At 48.4% G+C, this 26,686-nt stretch overlaps 2 protein-coding genes across 2 annotated transcripts in view; both read left to right on the plus strand.

Annotated features, from left to right (window-relative positions):
* The window catches only part of DNMT3B (DNA methyltransferase 3 beta), a 34,227-nt gene extending 14,708 nt beyond the window's left edge, over positions 1-19,519 (plus strand). Inside the window, exons 4-22 of the mRNA XM_061127068.1 lie at positions 43-150; positions 1,037-1,162; positions 1,798-2,007; positions 2,989-3,147; positions 4,824-4,931; positions 5,755-5,899; positions 7,472-7,597; positions 7,710-7,754; positions 8,845-8,924; positions 9,227-9,339; positions 9,699-9,882; positions 10,365-10,449; positions 11,344-11,489; positions 11,794-11,884; positions 12,164-12,312; positions 13,320-13,405; positions 15,818-15,887; positions 16,581-16,699; positions 17,988-19,519. Coding sequence (XP_060983051.1) covers positions 43-150; positions 1,037-1,162; positions 1,798-2,007; positions 2,989-3,147; positions 4,824-4,931; positions 5,755-5,899; positions 7,472-7,597; positions 7,710-7,754; positions 8,845-8,924; positions 9,227-9,339; positions 9,699-9,882; positions 10,365-10,449; positions 11,344-11,489; positions 11,794-11,884; positions 12,164-12,312; positions 13,320-13,405; positions 15,818-15,887; positions 16,581-16,699; positions 17,988-18,129 — 2,292 coding nt within the window. The 3' untranslated portion in view covers positions 18,130-19,519. The remainder of the gene's footprint in view (positions 1-42; positions 151-1,036; positions 1,163-1,797; positions 2,008-2,988; positions 3,148-4,823; positions 4,932-5,754; positions 5,900-7,471; positions 7,598-7,709; positions 7,755-8,844; positions 8,925-9,226; positions 9,340-9,698; positions 9,883-10,364; positions 10,450-11,343; positions 11,490-11,793; positions 11,885-12,163; positions 12,313-13,319; positions 13,406-15,817; positions 15,888-16,580; positions 16,700-17,987) is intronic.
* Positions 19,520-25,280: 5,761 nt separating this feature from the next.
* Positions 25,281-26,686, plus strand: part of MAPRE1 (microtubule associated protein RP/EB family member 1) — a 28,694-nt gene continuing 27,288 nt past the window's right edge. The window contains exon 1 of the mRNA XM_061127071.1: positions 25,281-25,331. The gene's annotated coding sequence lies outside the window, so the exon portion shown is untranslated. The remainder of the gene's footprint in view (positions 25,332-26,686) is intronic.

The raw sequence follows: 26,686 nt of genomic DNA on the forward strand, positions 1-26,686 counted from the left end.
TTCATTTTTAAACTATTTCGGTTTAAAATTTTTCACTTAAAGGACCTGACGGGTGATGGAGATGGCGAGGGAGAAGACGGGGATGGCTCTGACACTCCAGTGATGCCAAAGCTCTTCCGGGAAACCAGGACTCGGTCTGAAAGCCCAGCTGTAAGTGTCTACCCCTGAGCTGAGGCACTTCAGACACACACACATGCCTGCATTGAAAGCCTTGTCTAAGATCTCCCTGAGGAACTTTGAACAAATGTTCTGAAATTGGAAAATGACAGCAAACCTCATTAATTATGATGGTGATGGTTTTCACATGGCAGTTCTCTACTTTTCTGGGGAGCATTCTAAGTGCCGAGGGTTATAGTTTACAGGTGGATGACTGTGGTGCAGTTACCTTTGAGACCAAGTTGCTTCTGTAGGTGGATTCTATGACTGAAAAGTCTGGAAATGGGAAGGCAGTTATTGCTCATGGTCACCCAGCCTGCTGTTAGAAAGCAGACTGACACTTGGTGACCGTGGCATGTGCCATTGATAATCTTATCCAGCACATGATGTGTATCATCCTGTTTTTTACAGATGACAGAAAATGTCAGTAGTTTACCCATGGTTAAGCATTAACTCTTGTGTGCAGGATTTGAACACGGTTTGCAACACTCAAGCTCATGCCATTTTGAGAAGAAAGCCTAAGGGAGTTCTCATCTGTCTTGAAGAATGCAACAATTGTAATAATGCTTGCAGAAAAGAAGTCTTTGGGAATAAATGTGGATTTTATTTGTCAGTTCAACTTGCAGGTGCCAGTTTCAGCTGTACCAGGCCAAGTGGGACCTGCTGTGGATTGTCAGGCAGCCCTGCCAGTCACGCTGCCCCCTTATTCCACTTACTAGGGTATTCAGGGGTGGGAAGTGACCAGACCAGAGCGACTCAACCACTGCCTTCACTCCTGTTGGCCTGAGGCGGCCTCTCAAGTCTAGTCCTCTGGGCCCACGGGCCGAGCCCCCGGCCTCCATTCAACAAAGGCCTTGTGCTTATCCGCTCTTGCTTCCAGGTCCGAACCCGAAATAACAGCAGTACCTCCAGCCGGGAGAGGCACAGGCCCTCCCCACGTTCCACCCGAGGCCGGCAGGGCCGCAACCACGTGGACGAGTCCCCCGTGGAGTTCTCAACTACCAGGGTTGGTTTCCCGGATGCTCAGATCCCTAGCCCCCCGCCCAGTCTCTTAACTGGAAACTCTGCCCCTTTCACCATGCCAAGTGGCTGCTATATATATAAAACCTGCTTCCTTTCTTCACACTCCTCTCCCTTTCAGGTTCCTGCCTTTCCTTTCTCTCCTGGGAGCTGGCTAAGCTCTTCCTAAGCCTGATGACTTCTCTCCTGGCCTAATCCCTAGATGGAACCCTGGTGGGAAGTACAAGGATTTCCTGTGGACTAGGTCCTTACACTTCCTCAGAATAAGCTCACACCGCTGATTTCAGAACTGTCTTGTCTCCCTAGTATCTTCAGTGACTCTTCTAGAGCCAACCCCATGGGTAACGGCAAGTCTCAACTCCTACGGCAAGGCTAGGCACCAGGAAGCCCTCTCTGAGCATCACTTGTTATCCTGTCTTGGTCCTTAATTCTGTCCTTGTTCTTCCGGAAGTTGTTTCTCTCCCCACCTAAGAGACACGTACTTGTTCCTGGGAAACTATCCCTGTTGGTCTCTGTTCCATGAACTTATGTCTTCACTCTGCTTCACTTCTGCTGGCGCCTCTGTCTCTGGTCACCGCCCCGGTCTGCTGTGGCCCATGCTGTGCGTCCTTGTGTTCACAGTCCCTGAGGCGACGGACAGGATCCTCTGCAGGCACGCCGTGGCCGTCCCCTGCCAGCCCCTACCTCACCATCGACCTGACAGACGAGGATGTGGTTCCGCAGAGCAGCAGTACACCCTACGCCCGCCTGGCCCAGGACAGCCAGCAGGAGAGCATGGAGACCTCGCAGGTGGACGCAGAGAGCAGAGATGCAGACAGCACTGAGTATCAGGTACTACTGGGAAGGGCTGAGTACAGCGAAAAGTTACCCAGAGGTGACTTATGACTTGTCACTTTCATTACAATAATTGATTCATTCTCCAAGTGTGTTTCCATGTGTTGAGTGGCCCTTCCTGTATCCTTATCTTGACATTAACTCAGGCACCAGATTAGTTTGCCTCCTAATTTTTTCTGAACATTACATCTTTGTGCTTAGAAATGTATATACATAGATATTTCATAATTCTATTCATCATGTATGTGTGTGTGTATATATATATATAAACACAGTTTTTGATTGGCTTCTTTTCCTTAGGAACTGAAGTTACCTCACTTTCATGTCTAATCCATTGAGTTTTGTTCATCATCAACCAGTTGAGCTTTGGTTGGCTTCACTCAGGCTTTGCTACATATGTATTTCCCTATGTATGTACATATAGAAATCTGTTTTCCGAGTACATGACTTCAGAGTAGATCTTATACATTTTAATAGCTTGCATGATTCCATGGGCATCTCCCCTTTTTTTGTTGTAGCAAGTATTTTATGTGCAAAATTTTTCTTTTTGCATTTTAATGACTTGTACTATCCCATTTGATGGCCTTTGGGAATATCCAGGATTTTTGCTCAATTCTTCCTGTGAGTTTTCAGGTTTTTTTTTAGTTTGCAGTTTAACATGTTTCCCAGATACAAAGTCAGATGTTACAGGTGACATACTATAGGTCCAATCTGTAAAAGCCCATGTTTTTGTCATGCAACAAAACCTGCCCATCCTCTGCTCCTTATTTTCAGGCAATTCTTCTGAGTTTTCAACCAGGAAGTGTTGGAGGGGGTAGGGAATTTCCTGAGGAACTCTGCCTGCACTTGCAGGAAGCCCTGTGCTGGACTCTTAAGGCAATTGCCATCAGGGTCAGTGGAACAGGGAAGGTTTTTCCTCAGTCCAGCCAATCTGTCTCATTGTGATTTTTTTTGTTCATGTGGTGTTTCTTCTTGCAGGATGGGAAAGAGTTTGGAATAGGAGATCTTGTATGGGGAAAGATCAAGGGTTTCTCCTGGTGGCCTGCCATGGTGGTGTCCTGGAAAGCTACCTCCAAGCGGCAGGCAATGTCTGGCATGCGGTGGGTCCAGTGGTTTGGTGATGGCAAGTTCTCTGAGGTGAGTCCAGGGTGAGATGGACCTTACTTAATGGGCTGATGGACAGAGCCAGGGTTTCCTTCACTTACTTTTACAGTTGCCCTTTAACACAACAGCCTGCGCTCTGCGCTGGATGTGGCTCAGTGACTCCATCTGTCCAGAGGTTCACATCGGCTCAGAGCTCTGATCAATGACAAATTGGCCTCCGGTTTATTTCTCTGTGGCAGTCACCAGTATAGGTTCTGAGGGGCGAGAGTGGCCACCTGGGAAAATACTCTCAAAGTATTCCATCTGAGAAGCCTGAAAGAGATAGGAAGGGGGTGTCTCTGACTCATTTATCCCTGGGGTCCAGGGCATCCCTTGCTGGGTTTAGAGATGAATCCAGGGTTGCTTGGTGACAGTTATGGGAAAGTCGTTTGGAGATTTCAGCGTTTCTTGATTATTGATATTAGCCATTTAAAGCTTATTTTTCTTACTGAGAATCTGTATTGGGGATGAATCAGGTTGATTTGATTCTTCCACCTTTGAAGACATCATCTTAGACCCCAGGTTTTGATTAGAATGCAATGAACAATACTTTTCCTGTGATGTTGTCTTTAGCTCATCCCTCAGTGTGTCCAGAGGTTAGGTGAGGAACAAGTTCGCAGGTTGGCAGGGATGGAGGCAGATCTGGGAATGAAGGACCAGCTAGTAAGTTGAGACTCTGGTTTTCTCACTGGATCTTTCCCATTAGCAACATTGTTCTCAAAGGGTAACAATAGTATGACTTGAAGCCTCCCTGATGGGGAGAGTTCACATGTAGAGGTCCTCCTTGGCCAGCAGGGGGAGCCAAAGGACAAATATCTGGGACCTGTGCGCCCCCTGAAGCATCTAATTCTAAGAATGTGGACAATGACTTGTGTGAAATGAAATGAAAAGAAACATGGAAGGTTTGTAATTTCTTTGGCGAGTGAGACATAAAATGTGCTTAGCACAACCGCATCTGATTCTAGTAAGATGCTGTTGTCTTAGCATTACAGGATGTGATTGCAATATGGGGCCTGCTTAGGCTGTAGGCTATATTGAAACAGTTTGGCCTTGCGGTGGCACCTGCATTTCCATGCACAGCTGTTGAACCCCAGTTTCTTTTCATCAGTGGTGATGACAGCCCTATGGGTGACCAGACTTAGAAATGTAAATAGAGGTGATCATGAGTGCCAGCCCTGGGGAGAATGAGACATTTTATGTCTCTTGAGCTCTGAAACCTGAATGCCCAGTTTCATCTCATCATTGGCAACCTGAATGGTTCATGCATGACTTGGGGACGTGGGAATGAGACTTTTAGATCATTAGCCCCAGTGGAATTCATGTATCAGCAAATCATAATTACTAAAAAGAGCTTAACTGTGTGCCAGGTACTATTCTCTAATCCCATCCCTTAGCTCAATTAATAAATGGCTGAAATAAATAGTAAATAGTAATCATAGCTATTTGTCATGCTTAGGAAGGAGGTAAGAACATGTGCCAAACCCTTTGAAAGTTGGAGCATCCATGGCAAATAGTAAAACTGAGCTGCAAGGGGGCCACGCCAGGGACTATTTAGGTCATTTGCTCTTAAAATATCTGTACACTTGATCCCCAGAGATAAACTCAAGAGAAACCCAGGGCACCCCAGATACAGGCTGTGGGTGGATGTTGATGACAACTTTCTCTTCTAGATTCCAGCAGATAAGTTGGTGGCATTGGGATTGTTCAGCCAGCACTTTAACCTGGCGACCTTCAATAAGCTGGTCTCTTACAGGAAGGCCATGTACCATGCTTTGGAGGTAACTTGGCAGTGGGTGGCTGGCCTGGCCCCAAGAATGGGATTAAAGCAAGAAACATACAGAAAACCAACTCAATACACAGTGTGGCCAAGAATGACTTGGAGGGGACCTGGGCAGCCAGTGGGAGGAGGTTAAAAGACAGTGGTCTAATGGGCTATGCTGAGAAGAAGGAAGGGGTTTGAGACTGTCCATAATTTCCCAGCGCTGCTCCTGTGTCCCGCTGGTGTCTGTCTGAACTGTGCTCAGAATGAGGAAGGAGGAGCCCTGGGAAGGAGGAGGCGATATAAGCATTAGTGAGCAAGCTTTTTCAGAGCTTGTGGTTCAAAAGGCCAAGACTATGCAGCTGCTGAGGTCAGCTGCTTCCTCCCCTTGTCCTTGGGACCCGTCAGGCTCTGCCTTTCCTCTACCTTCACTTGGATTTGCAGGCATCAGAGTCATCTGTCCAGCATGGGTGAGACCAAGCACTAGGCTTAATTAAACATCATTAAGGCTTCACCTCCACACCTTCATTAATAACTTGGAGCTTTCTCAGAGACCATGAGCCAGCGCTGACTGATACTTCTCCTGTAGCGAAGAGTGGCCCAGCTAATTCTGAGCTGACCATCCAGTTCTCTACAGGGAAGAGATCATGTTTGGTGCCTCTGCGGGGACACTGTCCCTGCTCCTCCCTCCCTGTCACATACCACAGCTCAGGACAGCTGTCTGACTATGAAAGGGCCCAGTGTGAAGGGGAATGAGGCCCCAGCAAGGGGAGGCCTGGGTGGGGCAAGCCAGGCAAATACCCACCCCTCCTATTTATCAGATTCTATCTCTATCTCGGCAGAAAGCCAGAATCCGGGCTGGCAAGACATTCACCAGCAGCCCTGGAGACTCACTGGAGGATCAGCTGAAGCCCATGTTGGAGTGGGCCCATGGAGGCTTTAAGCCCACTGGGGTTGAGGGTCTCAAACCCAACAACAAGCAACCAGGTGAGAGTGAGTCCCTGTGGCACACCCCTGCCGCTGCTGGTGAGAGCTTCCTGGGCGGTGCGGCCACGCCTGCTGCCTCTCTCCTCACCCCGGCTTTCCAGCAGTCAGCTATCCCTGGCTGGCTAGTTAGTTTTTTCCCCCAAAACAACCCAAACATTTCTAGTTTCACTGTCCACTTTTCCTGCTAAACGGTCAAGTACAAATAACAAATAAAGATTGAATCCGTTCTGAAAGCTTCAGTAAACAGACTCAAGGTGGAATGTTCACTAGCACCTTATTTTTTTTTCTTTTAAGGGGAAAAAATTAAGCTCTGCATATTGGAGAAAACTAAACACCCCAAATCTAGGTCACCTCCCTTTAGGAAGGGGCACCGTCTATCCTCACGTTGACCAATACCGCAGTGCCTCCATATTTAGACAGCTGCTTTCCTGTTGTCTCCAGAAACCCAGGATATGCCTCCTCATCCTTCCATTTAACGCAGTGTTCTCTGTTCTGTTTTGTCCCTCCCCCAAAAAGTGGTTAATAAATCGAAGGTTCGTCGCACAGGCAGTAGGAACTTAGAAGCCAGGAAACACGGTATTCCGTCACCATCCTTTGACTATGCACTCTTTCCTCTGCACTTTCTTTCAATCTGTTTGCACATAAAGTACTCTGAAAATAATCAAATCTGTTTAAAAGTCACCCTGAACTCTTACCTCCCCCTTCACTCCAACCCTCACAACTGCCCTTCCAGGTGACTGTGGTTGGGTGTGCACCTCCTTCCAGCTCTTTCCATACACTGGTTGGATTCCTGCTTTCCCTTCATTTTTCAATATTTATGGTATAAGCACTGTTAAGTGTCATTTTTTCACTGAAGTGTCCTTATGATATTAATGGCTGTGTAATTTTCTCTCCTAGGGACAGAGTCAAATTAAACCATGTCCCTTAATAGATTATGCTGTGTAGATTGAATAAAAAATAGAATTTATAGAAATAAAAACAGTAGCCGCCTCAAAAAGCTTAAAATGAAATTAATATTGATCATATACTTAATCTGTTTCCAGCATTTAGTATAAAAAATCATAGTCTATTTTCCATCACTTATTAAGTGTCTTAGAACATCTCAATTGGGACACTTGAGTTTTCATTACGAACAGTTGATCTGTGTTTTCACCAATGTTCAACTTGTTCCAAATGGACTAGTTAATGGGATCTATCAGAAGTTTTAAAATTTGCATCAGAATTAAATTAAAACCCACTCCCTCAGCCACACTGGTGAGATTGCCAATTCTCAGTAGCTACCTGTGGCTTTCAGCTTATTAGAGATCTTGGGCAGAGTTGGTTACATCTGTAGACTGAGCTGTTTTTACTTCCCTTGTGCTGGATCTAGAGGAGGTATTTTGCACCTATAGCTGTTTAAGGTCCTGTTCATTGGTTAGGCACGTGAGTTTCAGATAACTCATCCAAGTTGTCCATAGAGGGGCCATGTGACACCCAGCGGGTCACAGCCGGATGCAGCTAGCACACAGGGTCCTTTGCTCCCAGCACCCTCCTCCCACCCAGCCACGGCTGCCTTCTCCTCACCTTTCACAGAGAATAAGACCCGGAGACGCACAGCTGATGACTCAGCCACCTCTGACTACTGTCCCCCAGCCAAGCGCCTCAAGACAAATTGTTATAACAACGGCAAAGACCGAGGAGATGAGGACCAGAGTCGAGGTGACTATGGGGCAGGAGGCTGGGGATCCATCCAACCTCAGTTGGTTGTGGGCAGGTAGGGAGGAACAGCCCGCACAAGGCTCTCTGACCTTACCTTGTCTTTTCTTAACAGAACAAATGGCTTCGGATGCTGCCAGCAACAAAGGCAATCTGGAAGGTAACGCCCTCTCCCTTGCTGGCTTCCCTTCCTCAGTGATGCTCCCAGCTAGTGCTCCCGTGCTGCTGGTCTGCCCTGCCCTGCAGAAGTTAACCCCGAGCCTTGACCTTGGGGTGAGGTGTAGACATCTACCTTACTCAGGTGCTACTTAGAGTGAGTTGCCCGATTTTCACAGAGGATGATTCATGAAGGATGCTTGGGGACAGGAAGGAAATGACACTTGGGCCAGGAGAGGCACAAACCTGAAACCACGATCTGTGGCCTCTTGAGCCCCCTGAATAAGCACTGCAACTGGCTCAGAGGTGGAGGACTGTCATTCTCAAACCAGCTCTGGTTCCTTTGCCCTGGCTGGGAACCCAGTACACTTCTAATGGACCTCAGAATGTGTGAGGAAGGCTATCTATTGCATCCTCAGCCCCATGTCCTTTAGTCAACATATGAAATGGTTAGTCACTTCAGGGTCAGAAAACCACAGTTGCTGACCCAGGGAGTCCACCTTTGGAGCAGACCCTGACAATCCTTAGGACGCGGACCCATGATCTTCCCTAGCCCTCAAGACTCCTTCGGCCATCTGTCTGCTTCCTGGACTGGCGTGGGGTGAGGGTGCTTGGTATTCGATAGGCCTGGCCCACTTGGTCAGATCTGTAAGACCAGCTGATGGGACAGGAGGCAGGAAAGCCTAATAGGAAAAGGACCCTGGCTCTTGAAATCACAGATTACAGGCTGTGTGTAGGATTGGTCACAGTCAAGTCCTATTCTAGGACAATGGGCAAATTGGCATGACCACAAATTGAAGTCCCAGGCTATGAAGATTTTCATACCAGACTCTCCAAGCATATGCCTCTGCTGGTGCAGCTACTTGTTCTTTGCCCCCCAGCACACCTAGGTACCCCCCCACCCCTGCCCCCTGCGTCTTCCTTCTGGGCCGATCCTTTGCCTGTCTTGTGGGACCTTCTGCTTGGAGCTGTTGATTTAGCCCTCTCCATGTGGGATCGAGGATGGTTCCAGAGACAAATCGTTGCATAATCCTAGCATGGAGTAAAGCGCAGTGAGACCCAAGGCTTTAGCAGCGGCCTTGTCTTTCTTACAGATAGCTGTTTGTCCTGTGGTAGGAAAAACCCCGTGTCCTTCCATCCTCTCTTTGAGGGTGGGCTCTGCCAGACATGCCGGGTAAGTCCAATCCCCACCCTGAACTTTCCTGCCCCTTGCCTGCTCCATGACTTCCCACACTTACTCAGGAAAAGCCTCCCGAGTGTAGGCAGCAGGAAAGGTTCTAGGGGAGCCGATCTCCCTACCCTTCCCTCCCAGGGGTGCTGGCCTGCAGACCCGGCCAGTTGTCCCTGTAAAGAGCACCAAGCCGCCAGGTCACCAAGCCACTGTTGTGTGGCTGCGTCCGAGGGCAGACGAGCCAGCTGGCCTTGGCTGGCTGTCCCCAGTCTCCGATTTCACAGGTGTTTCTCTCTGGCTGCCAGGACCGCTTCCTTGAGCTCTTCTACATGTACGATGACGACGGCTACCAGTCCTACTGTACCGTGTGCTGCGAGGGCCGCGAGCTACTCCTATGTAGCAACACTAGCTGCTGCCGGTGAGCCACAGAGCTCCCCCACCGGGATCCAGGCCTGGGGACCAGCGCCTCGCTAACCTGGAGCCAGGACCTGGAGGCAGGATTATTCTGTGGGGTCCTGTCCTTGAAGTGCTTGTGCATCCCTACAGTAGAACTAGGATGTAGGGACAGGCTTGGCAAGACTCTTCATCAACCCCAGAGCTCAGCCAATTCTGGGGATGGCATGGGTCCCCAAGAAAGACACAGGCCTTCCCGCCCATGGGGAGGGCAGTTAGGGGCCTGAGAAGGTTTCAGCCAGCACGAGCCATCTCCATGGGGAGGGTGGGTTTGCAGGAGAGCCATCGGATGACAGGCACCCTCCTCCCCGCTGCCTGGCACAGGTGCTTCTGTGTGGAGTGCCTGGAGGTGCTGGTGGGTACGGGCACAGCGGCAGAGGCCAAGCTGCAGGAACCCTGGAGTTGCTACATGTGTCTCCCGCAGCGTTGCCATGGCGTCCTGCGGCGCCGCAAGGACTGGAGTGTGCGTCTGCAGGCCTTCTTCACCAGCGACCCTGGGCTCGAATACGTAAGCCTGGCGTCCGCCCCAGTCTGTCAAACAAAGCTCCGCTGTCCAAAGGAGCATCTGAGAGCTCAGGCTGGAGACCTGGCTAATGGTCCCGGGTACAGTTCCCAGGCGGCTCTGGGGTTCATCCCTCCCTTCCTTGGCTTGGGTTTTCAAGGGCCTGCTGAAAAAATAAGATGGAATCGACCCAGTCTTAGTTTTAGTAGAACTGCAGCGGGGAGGGAAGCCTTAGACTTACTCTCAGGTCTGGCGGAAAGTGGCTTTTCCTGGGCTGCATGCTGTGGTTCATGGAGGAACACATGTCTGGAGTAGTGTCAAAGTCTCATTGCTCCATGTCCTAAGGGTAGAAGGGTCATCTGTGCTGAAGCTCCTCAGGGCATCCCAGCTCAGAAAGGTTAAAACACATGGCTTGTAGCCCTTCAGGAAGGCCAGCCCCACCTCCGCAGCTTCACCTCTATGACCTCTTTTTTTAATTAACCTGGCAGGAAGCCCCCAAGTTATACCCTGCGATTCCTGCAAACCGAAGGCGGCCTATTCGAGTCTTGTCACTGTTTGATGGAATTGCAACAGGTGAGTTTAGAGTTGACCTAGAGATGTTTACCTGCCTCAGGTATCTGATTTCAATGTTAGGAAAGACTCCTGGGATTACCCATTGGTCACCTGAGAAATCCATTGGTTCCTTGTTTCTCTCCTTGAACTTCTCCATCATTTCACCCAACTGGTCCTCCTTTAAAGGCATGGATTTTATTTTTTATTATGTTTAGGAATCTTGGGAAATTATTTTCTGTTTCATATCATAGATATATTGGAGATTAATTCTGAACTCATCACCTAGTATCTTGAGTCTTGGTTCCTTCCCATTTCCCCCAGGTTTCCCATGTGTAGAATTAGCATAGCCAACATGTGTTGCCTCTGGGGGCTTTGCCTGATTCATTTCTCAGAAGTGCCGTATAATATATTGTTAGGAACATTTCCCTTTTACCAGAGTAGGAAGCAGTGGGAATCAGTTGCTGTGCATCTAGCATCATTTGTATCAATATGTATTTTTGTTCACCAGTGTCCCCCTGCCTAAAATACTGACAGTGTTAAAAGACTACCAGGTCATCACCAGTGGCTTGTTTTCCCCTCCGTTTGGGGAAAGTAGGTTCTAAAGACCTATTTATGTTTGTACAATGGCTTATTCCCACTATAGCTCGCCAGATTTGAGGCTTTGCCTTGCATTTGGCTATGCACCAGTCACTTTTCGTACATAACTGCCAGTGGACACAGCAGAGGGTCTGGGGAGCCCAGTTTCATTGCTATCAGCACGGGTTCCCTTGAGGACTGCCACGATCTTTATGTCTCTGGTCTGAGTTCTGAAGATTGTCTGGAGATGGCTTCCAGACAATCACTGGAAGGATGGGCCCTGGGCAGGACAATCCTGACTCATTTTCTCTCCCCCTTGACAACCCCCCCACCCCATAGGGTACTTGGTCCTCAAAGAACTGGGCATCAAAGTGGAGAAATACGTGGCCTCTGAAGTGTGTGAAGAGTCCATTGCCGTTGGCACCGTTAAGCATGAGGGCAACATCAAATATGTGAATGACGTCAGGAACATCACAAAGAAAAACGTGAGGGAAAGACCCCGTTCCTCTTCTCCCTGAACCCCACACATCCTTACAACCAACTGGTCACTGCCTACCTGCCCAGGGTTGTGGCAGAAGAGCAGCTTTGGTTACAATTTGAAAATCCTTCAGATGTAAATCAATCTCAGAGAAGCCTGAGCTTTTGGATTTCTTGGGTCAAAAGTGAAGTTAGGAAATTTAAATGACCAAGCAAGACTTGGAAGTGGGTTTTCTTGTAGCTAGTTACCTGGAATCCAGGCTGTTCATCTCTCCATCCCCAGCCCCAGCCCTGACTGTTTATCTTCTGCAGATTGAAGAATGGGGCCCATTTGACTTGGTGATTGGTGGAAGCCCGTGCAATGATCTCTCCAATGTGAACCCTGCCAGGAAAGGCCTGTATGGTGAGCATCCTTTCTCACATAGACCCCAAGAGACCCTGAGGAGGAACTGTTATCTTCTGGCCAGCTGTACTTGTTGGCTTTGTTCATGCCTCATTGTGACTCCTCAATTCCCAGAGATAAGAATGAGTCTCACACTGCTGATGCCTGTCTAGAGGGTGGCAGGGAGAGGGGACAGTAAGTCATCAGCATAGCTAGTCCTTGGGAATACATTGTTCTTACTATGGAAGACTGGGCTGAAGGGTTTGAATCTGGCTTTGCCCTTGTCTTTCGTGGACTCAGAGGGCACAGGCCGGCTCTTCTTTGAGTTCTACCACCTGCTGAATTACACTCGCCCCAAGGAGGGTGAAGACCGGCCTTTCTTCTGGATGTTTGAGAACGTGGTGGCCATGAAGGTTGGCGACAAGCGGGACATCTCTCGGTTTTTAGAGGTGAGGATGTCTGGAGTCTTGATTCTCAGGATAACACAAATGGGAAGGCCCTGCTGGCACTGGGGTGAGGGTTATTTCCAGGGTTGGAATTGATGGTTTCCCATGGAGGGCGTGGCTAGTTCTGAGAGTATGTGGGAAATGTTTGATCTCTCGCCTCACTCCAAACCCACTGAAGTCAAGATGATGAAACTAGCATACTTTTGGAGGCACCATGAGAGCGGACCAGACATTTTTACCAGAAATTTTCTCTCCTGTATGCTCAGAAATTCTGCTTTAGGGATCATAAGCAAGATAATTACCTACTGCTTAGTATGCATCAAGCATTGTAGTAAATACTATATGTGTATATATATGTATGTGTGTATAAGGGCTTCCCAGGTTGTGCTAGTGGTAAAGAATCTGCCAATGCAGGAGGTTTTGATCCCTCAGTCAGGGAGATCTTGAAGAAATGGCAACCCACTCCAGTATTCTTGCCTGGAAAATTCCATGTACAGAGGAGCCTGGCAGGCTACAGTCCATGGGGCCACAAAGATTCAGACAAGACTGAGCACACATACACACACACATATACACTTACTTCCCCCTGACTTTAAAGCCTCTGTTCTGCTAGGGAGGTTCTGGAACTGGTTGGTCCATTCCTCATGCCTTGTGAACGTTGGCCAATCAGTGACAGAAGGCAGATTTTGCCAGCATTGCATTTCCATAACCAGGACTGCATCCGTTTTGCTGGATTTCAGTTTTGAGCTGCCTTCACCACCCATACCCAGAGCTTCTGTAATGATCTGACATGCCAAGGAAATACCGCCTCTCAGAGTAGCCAGTCTGATCTGGTCTCTTTCCGCACCATTAACAGAGAGACACAGGCTTGGTCCTTCAGACTTTGAGGGGTGGTCAGTCCCTTGCCTGGCAGGAGTCATAGCTCCCCCACAGTCAGGGACAGCCATGTCTCCAGTGCTGCCTGCATTCTGCCCTGGGCTCCCAGCAGCTGCCCTGCTCTCTCCCCACAGTGTAACCCAGTGATGATTGATGCCATCAAAGTGTCTGCTGCTCACAGAGCCCGATACTTCTGGGGCAACCTGCCCGGGATGAACAGGTAACAAGGGGCTCCCAGTGGGACCAGTAACAGCCAAGTTAAATATAATGGTATGAGCCATAACCACCAACTCTTTGGAGAGAGACACATTGGAACCTTGTATAAAGAGCTGCTCTGCTGAGAAAGGCCTCACCCTCTGCTTCAGACCAACCCTTAGTGTTACTGTTGAAGCCTGTTAGGCTGTATAGCAACTGCCTGAGACTCAGGCCAGGATTCCACAATATACTTTTCTCCTGCTCTGCCCACGAGCCTGGTGTTTAAATCTGGTAACTATGTGCTGGAGCAGGCTTTGTTGCAGCCAGGGACACTGATGCTTCTCCACTTCCCTGTTGTGGTCCATTGGGAAATGAACTTTCCCAGTTTCCTTACCTCCAGGATGAAATGATAATCCCTGGACCAGGCCTGAGGTAACCAATCAGGTGGCAGAGCTGAGCTGAGCTAACCATCAGTAGCCCAAAGCTTGTCTTCTTTGGATTTTCTTAACTGAGTTCTTTACCCAACTTTTCATTAGTCCTATCATGTTGAAAGCCAAAAAACAAGTGGCATGACTGACGATTAATTATCTCTTTCATGTAGCTTCAGGGAGAACAATCTGCTAATTAAGATACCAAATGTGATGACGATAGGACTTGCAAATGAATTAGCTTCACAAAAAAGATTCTTTAAAAGGAAGTGTTGGAAGCATAACTTAGGCATTTACACAAAGTGTGGACAGAGGTGAGAAGGTACTGGAATAGCTTGGAATTTCTATTGGGTATATTACATTTTCATTTGGCTAATCTGCCTGTCAGATGGAGCAGTGTCCAGGTCTGGAACTGCTTCTTCATTCCACTCCTTCCCTCTCACTCTGCCAGACGCTGTAGTCCCTGCTGCCAGTTGTTCAGTGACAATGCCAGTCTTGGCTCTAACAGAGCTGACCCTGCCAGTGGGGTAGGCACAGGGAAGACAGATGAATTCAGGGTCAGGGCTGGAGGGGGCACTGGAAAAGTTGATGGGGAGGCTTCTTATCCCAGCAGGACCGGAAGAGGAGGAGCCAGAGGCATGAAGTTCAGAGTGAAAAGGTCAGGGATTGCAGTCCAAAAAACAGTGTTCTAGGACTCAGGGAGAGGAGGGTGAAATGGGCCAAATTACGTGAGGCCTGTAGTCATGGCAACAGTTAAATGTACTCTGGCTCAGGTGAGTTTTTCGGTGCATGAGATGTGTTTCTTGTTCTCTGGGATTTCTGGTGGAAGAATAGACTATTATGAGAACAGACGTGGGGAGGCAGCTCAGACGTGTTTCAGAGGAGGACAGCTCTGTGCTTGTGTCGGTACCAAGAAGTACCATCCACGTGCACTAAAATCGGTGAGCATGGCGTCCTGTGCAAAGAGGGGTCAGATTCTAGATACTGGGATTTGCAGAACTTTGAGTTGGGATGAGCAGTGAGCTGCTACAGTTGGGATCTATAGGATCAGTGACAACATCAACCGTAGGTCACAGACCAAATCTAGCCCTTGGACTAAACACCTTGGTTTTTAAGATTTCAGTCCTAGAATCAACAGAATGTAGGGCAGGGCTATGAACCCTTAGCTCCTTTAGTCCATGGAAGAGTTGGGAATGGAGAGAGGGTGAGGTCAGTGCGGTATTTTGTGTTCAGTGGCTCCTCTTGTGGACACCATGTCCAATCTGACATCTGATTTGTTTTTGGCCTCTTGAGTTCCTTACCCAGGGATGCTGTGGTGGTCATCAACCCTGTGCATTCAGACCTCTTCCTAGTTTTCTGCTTTGGACCTGCTTAACCACTTCAGTATCTAAAGTTCTATCCATTCTCCTTGTCAAGCATCTGTTTGCCTCTCTCTGCATTTGCAGGTTTCAATGGTGAAAGTTACAAGGGGAATTGTAGCCCTTAAGTGAACCTCTTAACTACTGTCCTTACCTGGGCCCCACTGTTAAAGCCTCCTGAGGCTGTGTTCCAGCAATAAGCCACCAAATCACGGGTTTGATGTGCTACTTGTAGTGAGTAGACCCACAAAGACTTCATCCAGGCTCCTGAGGCTCAGAGATGGCAGAATTTGCTCAGGGTCACTCATTCAGCCATTGAGCAGTGGGGCTGAGACTGAGGTGTCTCCTGACCCCTCTAACCTTATGCTTCACCATCCTGCTCTCCTCAGTGAAGGAGCTTTGACTACTGTTACCATTGGGTAGGGGGAACATTCACTGCTGCACCTAGGGCTCCCTGCCCCAAGCAGCTAGCCTGTCCCTGAGTTGACAGCCAGGCTTGTGCTCACGCCTGGGCCATTTTTATCATATATCTGTAGCAAGTTTACGGCCAGAGCACATTTTGCAGCTTGGGCTCTCACTCCCACCCTGGGAGGCACCGAGCCAAGGCCCTTTTCCAGGCGGTAGAAAGTAATGGGTTTTGGATGTTCCCAGGCCTGTGATAGCATCCAAGAATGATAAACTCGAGCTGCAGGACTGCCTGGAGTTCAATAGGACAGCAAAGGTAAGCAGTGCTCTGTGCCTGGCCCACCACTCGGTGACCTTTCAATGGGACTTGACCTTGGTGTCCTTCCCCCACAAGACTCCCTGGTGCTGGGCTTCCTTCCCCACACAGTTGTTCTATCCCATCTTCAAATACAGAGTAGGAGAGGTTCTTGATAAACAAAAATGAGAGAAGGCAACTAGAGTTTCCTATTGTGAATGCACACTCCATGGAGACTCCCAAGTGAGAAATGAGTACACTTTTGCCCAAAAAAAAAAATCTGCTATTAAGTTATAAATAATTCTATTAATACCTCCAGAAACTTAATTTTCAAAGCTTCCATTAAGCTAAGTTCCATTCATTCAAACCCTGCTTGACCATCCTCTATAATCTGGGGGAACTTTTCCTTTTGCTTAATCTTGCTTGATCAGTAACTGTTTCCTTGATGCCCATCTGATCTCATTTATGGTCACTTTTTGTTTATCTCTTTGTTCTCTCTGAGGCTGGTCCTTCCTGCTCATTAACTTCTTGGCTTTTGTGGGAAGCACAGAGTGTGTCCTTCGTCTCTCTTTTTCTCATTCCCTATCCGAGCCTGGCCCTGCCACCCTCTCTCCCCCACCTGCCCTCCCTCCTCCACCTTCCCTAGGTGCTTCTGAGCCTTGACCCAGAACCGTTCATTCTGTGCTCACTCCATGATGTCATTTTGTTCTCCAGTTAAAGAAAGTACAGACAATAACCACCAAGTCGAACTCGATCAGACAGGGGAAAAACCAACTTTTCCCTGTTGTCATGAATGGCAAAGAAGATGTTTTGTGGTGCACTGAGCTAGAAAGGTGAGCAAGGATGTTCATGGAAAGGGAAATCAAGCAGACAGAGAGAAAAGGGGTAGAAACCATGGTTAAAGCCAGCAGCGTGTTCCACGTAGTCTTGCTGACCTTCTACATTAGCAGGGCTGGGAGTAACCTTTCCAGTTGGTGCTTATTTCCTAGCAGAAATGGCAAAGGGCTGTGGTGGTGAGGAATCTGAAACCTGAGGCCATGAGACAGTACATCTGTCTCATCTGGCTGTGTTTCTCTGGCATTTGCCTGCCCTAACATGCTGGGATGCTAGGATGTATGAGGATCCAGCTAAAGGAAGTTCTACCAGCAAGCTGTTGCTTCTTTCTCAGGATTCCTCCTGAGTTGCTTGTTCCCTTATCCGTTTATTTGGCTAAGTCGGAACTTTATCCATTTTGAAGAACCAACTCTTTGATTTAATTTCTCCTGTTCTGCATTTAACTTTTTTCTTTCCTTGTTTTATTTTGTTATTGTGATGAGACTGTAGTAAGGGTTGTGAACACTACATTTTTGGCAGTGTCTTAGGGTTATTTTGATAGAGTATTTTCACTCCAGATAGTTTAGTTCTATAACTGGATGTATTTCTTGGTTTAATTTGTAGTATAGGACTGTAAACCTGGGAAAGAGTGAGGTCCAGTGTATCAGTAGCCTCTTTCCAGACCTGTACCTCTTCTGTGGTAGAATTCCACTCAGGAGGCTGTTGGTATATTTCATTGCCATCTGCCATTTAAGTCCAGCTTGGGCCTTGGTCCAGCAATTTGCTTTGAAGAGGGAAAGAAAATGCAGAATGCTTCAGTTTACTCATGGTCAATTACCTGAGCATCTGATGATTGGAAATAAGGTCTGTTTTGTGAGTGTCCCTATTCCTTAGTAAGGCAATGGCTTAACTTTCTCACCTTTTGTGATGTGGAGATAGGTACTTGTCTGCTGGCTGGCTGGCCATCTTGGCATTCATTCAGTCATTCATGCAAGAAAAGTCCAGCAAGCATCAGCTATGTGGCAACAGTACAGTGCAAGTGTGGGGGCGTGCACAAGACAGGTACCCTCAAAAGAGGGACCATGCCCTCATGACGGGCATCTTTGAGCTGAATGAAGACCTGGTGGACTTGACCTTGGGGGTCAAAAGGGGGCTCACGGGAAGGCCTGGCGGAAGGGACGGGTCAAAGGGCAGGAAGAGCAGAGAGCTACATGGGCTGCCACAGCCAGGAGTCTCCCAGAGGCGCTAAGCACGCTGGTGGGGGCGCATCTGACTCCCCGTCTTTTCACTCTGATACCCCGCCCCCAGGATCTTCGGCTTCCCTGTACACTACACAGACGTCTCCAACATGGGCCGCGTGGCCCGTCAGAAGCTGCTTGGGAGGTCCTGGAGTGTGCCTGTCATCCGACACCTCTTCGCCCCCCTGAAGGACTACTTTGCCTGTGAATAGTCCCCCAGGCACCAGGGCGGGTGGGCAGAGCCACAACCCAGGAGGTGCAGCCTGGCTCTGCCCTTGCCAGCCCAGCTGTGCTTGCGGGGTTGCGCCGAGTACCTCGTTGGGAGCAGAGCTGCCTGTCCCCTTCCTGGCCGGGGGACCCCGAGGTGCCACCTCCTTCTGCACAATACAGACCTGGCTGCTCGGAGCGGCCAGACATGGTGCTCGTTTTATCTTCTCCTAAAACTTTAAAACTTGAAATAGGTAGTAAGATGGCTTTTTTTTTTTTTCTCCTTTCTGGGTTTACCGCTCAGAGAAACGATGGCTAAGATACCAAAACCACAGTGCCGACAGCTCTCCAAGACTCAGGTTGACGCTGAAAAATCACCCAAGACAGTTACTGCAAGACTTTAATTTTTCAAAATGTCTGCAGCTCCTTGTTTCCAGGAGTGTGCAGCAATAGACAGGTAGCTAAGGGACCTTTGAAGGGCCCAGTATGTTTTTTTTCTAGGGCTAGCATGAGAGGACATGATGTCCATGTCTGTCTTGAGTTTTCCCTGGCTCGTCGTCCACCCCTCTTCCCCCGCCCCCACCTCAGTGTAAAGGGCTGGGATCTCTGGCCCATTTAGAGTATTTTCCACAAGGATGATGATTTCAGCAGGGATGACATCATCATCACATTCAGGGCTATGTTTTTCCCATAAATCCGAGGGCAGGGCTACCCTTAGCTAAATCCCTCCCAGTGACTGCAATAGAACCCTCTGGAAACTCAGGAAGGGGTGGGCTGGGTTATAAGCTGCCATATATTGGTATAGACAGGTATGGCTTCTCACTGTCTTCCCCCTTTATACCCATGTGAGAGGAGGAGGAAGCTTACATAAGACCCTCCCCCCACCCCACCCCGCACCCCTCCAAGCTACTCTGCAGGCACAGGTCCCCAGTATGACACCCCAACTTCTCAGCCAGGGGCAGAAGCACAGTCCTCGCACTTTCCCCTTCTCTAAGAGACTGCAGGGGGAAAACTGCAATAAAAGCTCAACCCTCCCTCCCTCCTGAGATTTTAAAGTCCTTTTTTATTCCAAGGTGAATCGATAAATCTTTTTTTTTTTTTTTTTAAGGGGGAATGGGAGGTCAGACAAGCTGCATTTCAGAAATGCTGTCGTAATGGTTTTTAACACCTTTTACTCTTACTGGTGCTATTTTGTAGAATAAGGAACAATGTTGACAGGTTTTGTGGGAGGTTTTTTTATTCACTTTTTAAAAAAAAATCTCAGACTTCTATTTTTGTTGAAACATTTTCATAATTTTTTTTGTAACTGGAGCCACGTAACAAGTATGGGGGAAAATTGTGCCTTGTTTCAACAGTTTTGCTAATTTTTAGGCTGAAAGATGACAGATGCCTAGAGTTTACCTTATGTTGAATTAAAATCAGTATTTCTCTAACAATCTGGTGTCCCTTTTGTTCTTTTGCAGATCAAATGGGTGGGGCATGTGAGGGAAAGTGGAAAGGTAGATGGTTGAAATTACCCACCTTCAAGTCCAGTGCAGAAGTTTCATGTGCATGCGAGCTGAGTTGTGCTTGCATGCTAAGTTGCTTCATTCATGTCCGACTCATTTGCCACCATATGGACTATAGCCCACCCAGCTTCTCTGTCATGGGATTCTCCAGGCAAAAATACTGGAGTGGTTGCCATTTCCTTCTCCAGGGGATCTTCCCAACCCAGGGGAGTGTCTCCGGCATTGAAGGTGGATTCTGAGCCACCTGGGAAGCCCTTTTAAGTACCACAGGTGCCCCCCAAGTCTAGTACAATGGTCCCCAAACTCCAACATCTCCTGTAAGGCGTGTTCAGTGGAGAACAAGACCTACCCCCAGAGTTTCTGATGCATTAACTCTGAAGTGGAGCCTGAGACTTCCTCTATGCCCAAGGATCAATCTGGGATAGTGAATGGATATCTAAACCTTGTTTCCCCAAATAACAAGTTCATTGAAAGCCTTGATGTCTGGAACAGTCATGTCCAGGTTACTTCTCATAGCTATTGGGTAGCTGGTTGAGATGAGTTAAATCCCAGGGCTGACCGTCCAGTTCCTTGTCCCTTTGTAGGCTTCTCCCGCAGTTTGTTCCACTGCTCCTAAGTTGTCATGTCATAACTAAGCCATGGTTAGTGAGGGGAGTTGGCTCCAGTGAGGGAAGACTCCTGGGTAATGACCCAGGATCAATTTTTAACACAGCTGCCTGTGGCCCCCAACTCTTTGGGTGGACTGTTTCTTGCCGTTGTAAGCTTAACGTTGCAACTCCCTTCAGTAATTCACCTGGGTCCACCCAGCCAGGTTTCCCAAAGCCCAGAGTCCATCATGTCATAATTCTGTGTCACTACCTCTAGCCTTTGGTCAGTGAGACGGTCCTGACAAAGATTCCAGTAGCTTTCCAGAGGTTAATATTGGTCATCTGGTTCCTTTAGAGGAAAGAGGGATGCCCTTGTGCATCAGTTGAATATCTCAGTTGGCATGACTGAGCCTCAGTATCTTCACATAAGCTTGGCTGTAATCACTGCCACCTCTATGATTAAGTTTGCCGTTCAGTCGCTAAGCTGTGTCCGACTCTTTTGCAACCCTCTTATTTTCACCCACCTGGTGTGATTTTCCAGGCAAGAATACAACAGTGGGCTTCCATTTCCTTTTCCAGGGGATCTTCCCAACCCAGGGAGTGAACCTGCGTCTCCTGCATTGGCAGGCAGGCAGCTCCTTTACTACCGAGCCACCTGGGAAGCCCACTATTGGAGTGATGAGCCTTAATAACTCAAAAGCAAGTTCAGAAATAATCTGGCCCAGAGTTGGAGTGGAGCATGAGAAACTGTTTTTAGGCACCACTAGGCTAGAACATGGAGAAGGAAATGGCAACCCACTCCAGTGTTCTTGCCTGAAGAATCCCAGGGACGGGGGAGCCTGGTGGGCTGCCGTTTATGGGGTTGCGGTTGCACAACAGTTGAACACAACTGAAGCGACTTAGCTGAGGCTAGAACAGCCGGGTGCAAGTCACCATGGTGAGACATTGGCAATTAGCAAGCCAATCCTGCTGGTGCTCTGCTCAGGTGTTCAGTCCCCAGGGGCCTTGGTTGCCTTATTAAGCCATCTTGTATACAGTGCTGCACGAAGTGCCAGGACAGGATGAAGCATAAACAGCCTCGGCCTCGAAACCCCAAGAGAGGAGATGGACTAGCCCTCCAGGTGAGGGGTGTTGTGGCCTGCTTGTGAGCAGCCTTAAGGGGAGACCTTGGAGGGTCTGTGGGGGGCAGTTCTCTGTTTTCTCAAGATTTGGATCTCAGTGCTCCTAGGACCAGGACCAAGTGGAGAATGTGATGGACATTCTGATCTTGGGGAAGCAGCTGGGGTTGATACTACAAGTAGACCTTTTCTAAAAATATCTTCTGGTTGCCTGGGGCTGTATCTGGGGGCTCACATGTTGTATCACTTTGGGCAGGTGACCCTTGGAACTTTCCATCTCTAAAAGGTGAGGATCATAAATCCTACCTGCTTCCTAGGGCTGCTGTGAATGTTCAAGGCTGTAACCTGGGTAAGTTGTTTTGCCTGGTGCCTGGCACACAGTAAGCCCTCACATGTACTGAATGGCATTGTGATAACAAAACCCTTATAGTGATGGTAACATCCAATATTAATGTATTAGTAAAATCTTAAAAAAAGAAGGACAGGTAATTTTCATCTAGGTGTTGGAAAAGAGCTGAGCAACAGCTGTATTTGGTGCTGAAATTGTGTCCATCAGCCCACCCTCAACATGTTGGGGTCCCCTTGCCCCTTGTTAGGGAGAGTGAGTATGGGTGGCTTTGGAGTCTGGTACCCCAGAGATCTGTGAAAGGGATCTTCCCTGGGGGTGCTTGACTGACCTCTGAAAAGTTCCATGGTTATTTGGTGGGGGATCGGCACTGGACAGAGGGGGTCCCCCACCCTACCTCAGTCCCTCTGGTTTTCCAGTCAACCGGCTCTTTAGTGATTTTCTGTTCGAGGCTTGTGCTTGGTTGGTCCTTACCTCCTTCCTGCAGCCAGGCTGGATGCCTCTCCTCGCTTTACCTCCTCCTAGCTTGGACCTTGAATGTGCTCCGTAGCCCCTCTGAGCCTCCGTTTATGCAGCTGTTAAGACAGGGATAATAACTTCATAAGGCTGATGTGTGGATCAAGTGATCCAGTGTGTGTGAAGCACATGCAGAGTGCTTGTGGGTAGTGAGTGCTAAGTACACAGCAGCTGCTTTATTGTTTACTGTCTAGAGTCCTCCCAGCAACCCTGAAGTGAGGCAGTGGTTACCATGATCCCAGGTAAAAGAAAAGACTCAGAAGTGAGTACCCAAGGTCACACAGCCAGTGCAAAGAAGTTGTGAGTTGAAATCTGTTTTGTGAATCCATTGGTCTCCCCTGCATCTGTGTGTGTGTGTGTGTGTGTGTGTGTCTGGATTCTGAAATTACCTGCTGCCCTTTGCAGCCTATGATACAATTGACCTTTCTTGCTTCCTTCTCTTACTTTTTTCCAACTTACTTTCCTTCTCTCCTTTCTGCCTTCTTTCCTTTCTTCTTTCTGTTTAACTTTATTAACTGGATTTGGTGGCTGCTTACTGAGTCTTTGCGCATGTTGTTCTCTCCCCAGAACAGCCTTCTCCCCTCTGCCTGGTCCTTCAGTTCTCACCTCTTCCAGGAAGCCTTCTTTGCCTCCATTCTAGGCAGCACTAAGAGACATCCTCTAATCTGAGCTGTCCTTCGCTGTGGACTGATAGAAGAATATCTCAGCACAAAGTACTCTGTATTACTTATTTTTGTACCCATCTCTTCCATGAGCTTGTGAGGTGCTCAAGGCAGATGAGCCCTCCTAACACCAGTTTTTAGTTCAATAAGCTTGTCATACATTTGGAAAACTCAGGTTTGAAATCATAGTTTTTTATTTATTTTGTTTTCAGGGAGGATACTTACAGTTTAGAGATTACCACATATATTAAAAGTCACTTAAAAGCACATAGTAAAATCTCCCAACTTTGTCCTACTGGATGGAAATTCTTTTTTCTTTTTACCCTCTGGTCTTTCACAGTTAGAGCTTAATGTGACTCAGACAACCTTGGCTTAACCCCCTTCTCAGATAGGAGGGTGGAGCCTAAGTAGGTCACGTGGCCCTTTCTCATCTCTTTGGGTTGCTGTTGTCCGGGAGGGCAGATGAGTTTTATTTCTGAAGCTCTAGCTCAGAGACCTGTGATGTCCTGTGTCTCCAGAACCAGGTTCGAATGCTAGTCCGACACCTGAGGCCCTTCTTGACTTGACTTTCATCTCCCACACCCATTCCTCCCCCACCCCAAATGGCTTTCAGGTACTGCTGACAGCATATCAGTTGACAGAAATTGAATATTGACATCAACTGAAAGGGACTTTGAAATCATTAACATTGATTGAGCACATACTATGTGCTAGGAGTGGTCTAAGAACATTATATACATCTCATTTGATTCTAACCCCTAGCAGAGTCAGGATTTGAACCCAAACTTGGTGGCTTTGCTACTTAGAAAATTTACTGAAAGCATTGGAAACTTAACATCCTTGTGTATAAGTTGGGGGTAATTAACACAAATGCCCAAATCACTTATGACTATCTTTATTCAATTATCCATATAGTGCTACTGTTACTGCTATTACTATAATCATTTGTTACAGGGTTCTTTGCTGCATCCTTTTGTTTGTCTTTCTATCCTAACTCTCGCTAGGTTAACATCTTATATTTTAGGGCAAGTATCATCTCTAGGAAGCCTTCCCACACTGTTTAGGTGAGGTCAGGTTTTTTCCTGCTGTATACTCTTGGAGCACTACTTACCAGCAAGACAACCCAGCAGTACTGGTGGTTAAAATATTGAAATGCCTCCAGACCAGTTGATAAATAGCTCCTGCCCCAGCTCCCTAACCCAGTCTTCCCTGAACATTTCCCCCTGCTTCAGCGACTACTTGGGTGAGATCCAGCCCAGAAGAGGCCTCTAGGCCCCTACTCCTTGCAACGCAGGTGCTATCTCTCCTGCCACAGCCCGTTCCTGTCTAACTAAGTCTGGTTTGTAATTAAACATGCTCATTGTGCTTAGTGGTGTCTGACTCTTTGTGACCCTTTGGACGGTAGCCCGCCAGGCTCCTCTGTCCATGGCATTTTCCAGGCAAGGATACAGGGGTAGATTGCCATTTCCTCCTCCAGGGGATCTTCCTAACCTAGGGATCCAACCAGTGTCTCTTATGTCTCCTGCATTGCAGGCTGGTTCTTTACCGCTGAGCCAGCAGGGAAGCCCTTGTACTTAAATAGTGATGTGTAATTAGTGATGTGCTTTGCCTTCCCTGACAGATTGGAAACTTTTAAGAGCTCAGTGGCTATGTCTGTTTCTTGGTTACCGCCAAATCCCTAGGGTTTGATTAATCAGGGAAAAGAAATATTTGCTGAACACATGAATCAATGATACTTTGACAAGAAAACCAGCTGAAAACTTGGATCAGTCTTTGTGATGCAGGGCAACGGATCTCTCTGACCCTCAGTTTTCTCTTCTGTAAAGTGGGTGTAAGTCATTCTTTGAACAAGTCTCTAAGACTCCAAATATCAGGCTCTTGGACACCGTGGGAACAGGATTGAGAAGATTCTTCTTCCGTGGAACTTACGGAAATGCAGACAATAAAGGCATAAACAATTAAACGGGATGACTATACTAAGAAAAAAATGGATGATGAGATTACAGGGTCATTCTAGAAAGAAAAGTCGCAGAATATGTCTCTAATGTGACTTTTAAGTCCTTCCTCAAAGAGACTATCGATTTATTTTTTTAATCTAATAATCCATTTTTTGTATAAATTCATTGTAAAACCAATTTTTTGGCTACTGGGGTGGAGAATTTGTAACTGGATCCCGCCTTCTAGGCGGGGGTCACATCTGCCCGAGGTGGGATCTCATTGGTTGCGGCAGACCTCGCGCAGTTGCATGGCCCCGGCAGCCGGCGCCCCGCCCCTATGGTACTCCAGCCGTCGATCAAGCTTCGGGCTCCGCCCTCAGCGCGCGGCTTCGTCCCTCTCTCTATAAAAGGAGCCGGCGGGGGATGACGAGCCTTTACGTCGGCGCGTAAGGGGGGGTGCGTGTGAGGTCATCGCGCGGGCGGGCGGGCGGGGTCAGGCGGTTTGAACGAGACGAAGACGGAACCGGAGCCGGGTACGGGCAGCGGACGCGGTCCAACCGAGAGCCGGTGAGCCGGCTAGCGGGCACGGGACGGTGGCTGGGGGGCGGCTGGGCGGGCCTCGAGTCGAGCCGAGCGCCAGCGGGCCTCGCGGGCAGTGCTCGGGCCGCTCCCCGCGGCGGTGCGGTTCGGGCCGGGTGGGGGAAGGGCGGGGCCGTGACCCGGCGAGCGCGGGCTGGGGGGCGCGCGCTCTTCGCTCCGCCGGGGGGGGCGGGGCGTCGGGCCGGAAGTGGGGGCTGCCCCTCGGCGGCGTGGGGGCTTATGGGCCGCGGCCTAGGCGTGGAACCGGGACAGGAGGCAGGAGGTTCCGGGATGGTTGGGCCGGGTAGGGGGCGTGTGTGGGGTTGGAGTGGGCCTGCTGGAAGTTCTGAGGACCCCCCCACTGTAGGAGACGGGGCCGCCTGATGATTTAAGAGTCCAGGTTTTGGAGTATTGACCTCCCAGCTGTGCGACCTTGGGCAGGTGCTTTAACCTCTCTGGGCCTCAGTTTCCTCATCTGTAAAACGCGGGAGAAAGATAATACTACACGTAGCAAGGTCTTGTCCCCGAGTATGGCGAAAAGCAAGCCAGCTCCCTGGACTTCTTCCTTTCTTCATCAGTATTTGTTGAGCGTCCATTGAGCTGTAGGCACTGTGTTAAGCATTGGCTATACCCCCAGGAGTAGGAGGGCAAAGACCTGCTTTCTAGTAGTCTACACTGTGGTGGGGAGACCGAAAATTTAAAAATACATGGAAATGAGAAAATTAATACATGGGAAAGAATTTCATATGATCACTGGCGAGACAGTGTAATAGGGTGATATGAACAGTGCTCTTTCAGTCCCTGTTTCACTACTAATCTGGGGTGCTGCAGAGCAGAGCTGGGCCTCTGCTCCATTTTGGGAATGAAACTCCTGAAGTCCATTGAAGGAAGATGCACCAGGCCTGCCATCCACCTCTCGGATGGGGTATCTCTAAGAAAAGTGATAATAGCAGCTCTTTGCTAATTGGGCACTTGCTGTGTGCCAGGTGTTCTGTGGTTTTATGTCATTTAATATTGTGCTTGTCTCTTAACAGATTTTATCTTCATTTTACAAATTAGGGGACCGAGACTCTGAGAGGTTATTTGCTTTATGGTGTCCAGCAAGGGGCTGAACCCAAGTCTGTGACTCTTTGAGTCCAGGCCCTTAATCTCTGTATTACACTGCTTCCCTGAGGTCCAGATCTAGATAATGTGTTTCCAGTGTGCCCTTTATGATGGTGTATATATGTATACAGTTTCTGTGGCTAAGAAATGTATAGCGCTTTCTGGCACATAGGGAAGCTTAGGACATGCTGTGTTTTTCACTTAG

Source organism: Dama dama, chromosome 23 (genome assembly GCF_033118175.1).
Source record: "Dama dama isolate Ldn47 chromosome 23, ASM3311817v1, whole genome shotgun sequence".
NCBI classification, from domain to species: Eukaryota; Metazoa; Chordata; class Mammalia; order Artiodactyla; family Cervidae; genus Dama; species Dama dama.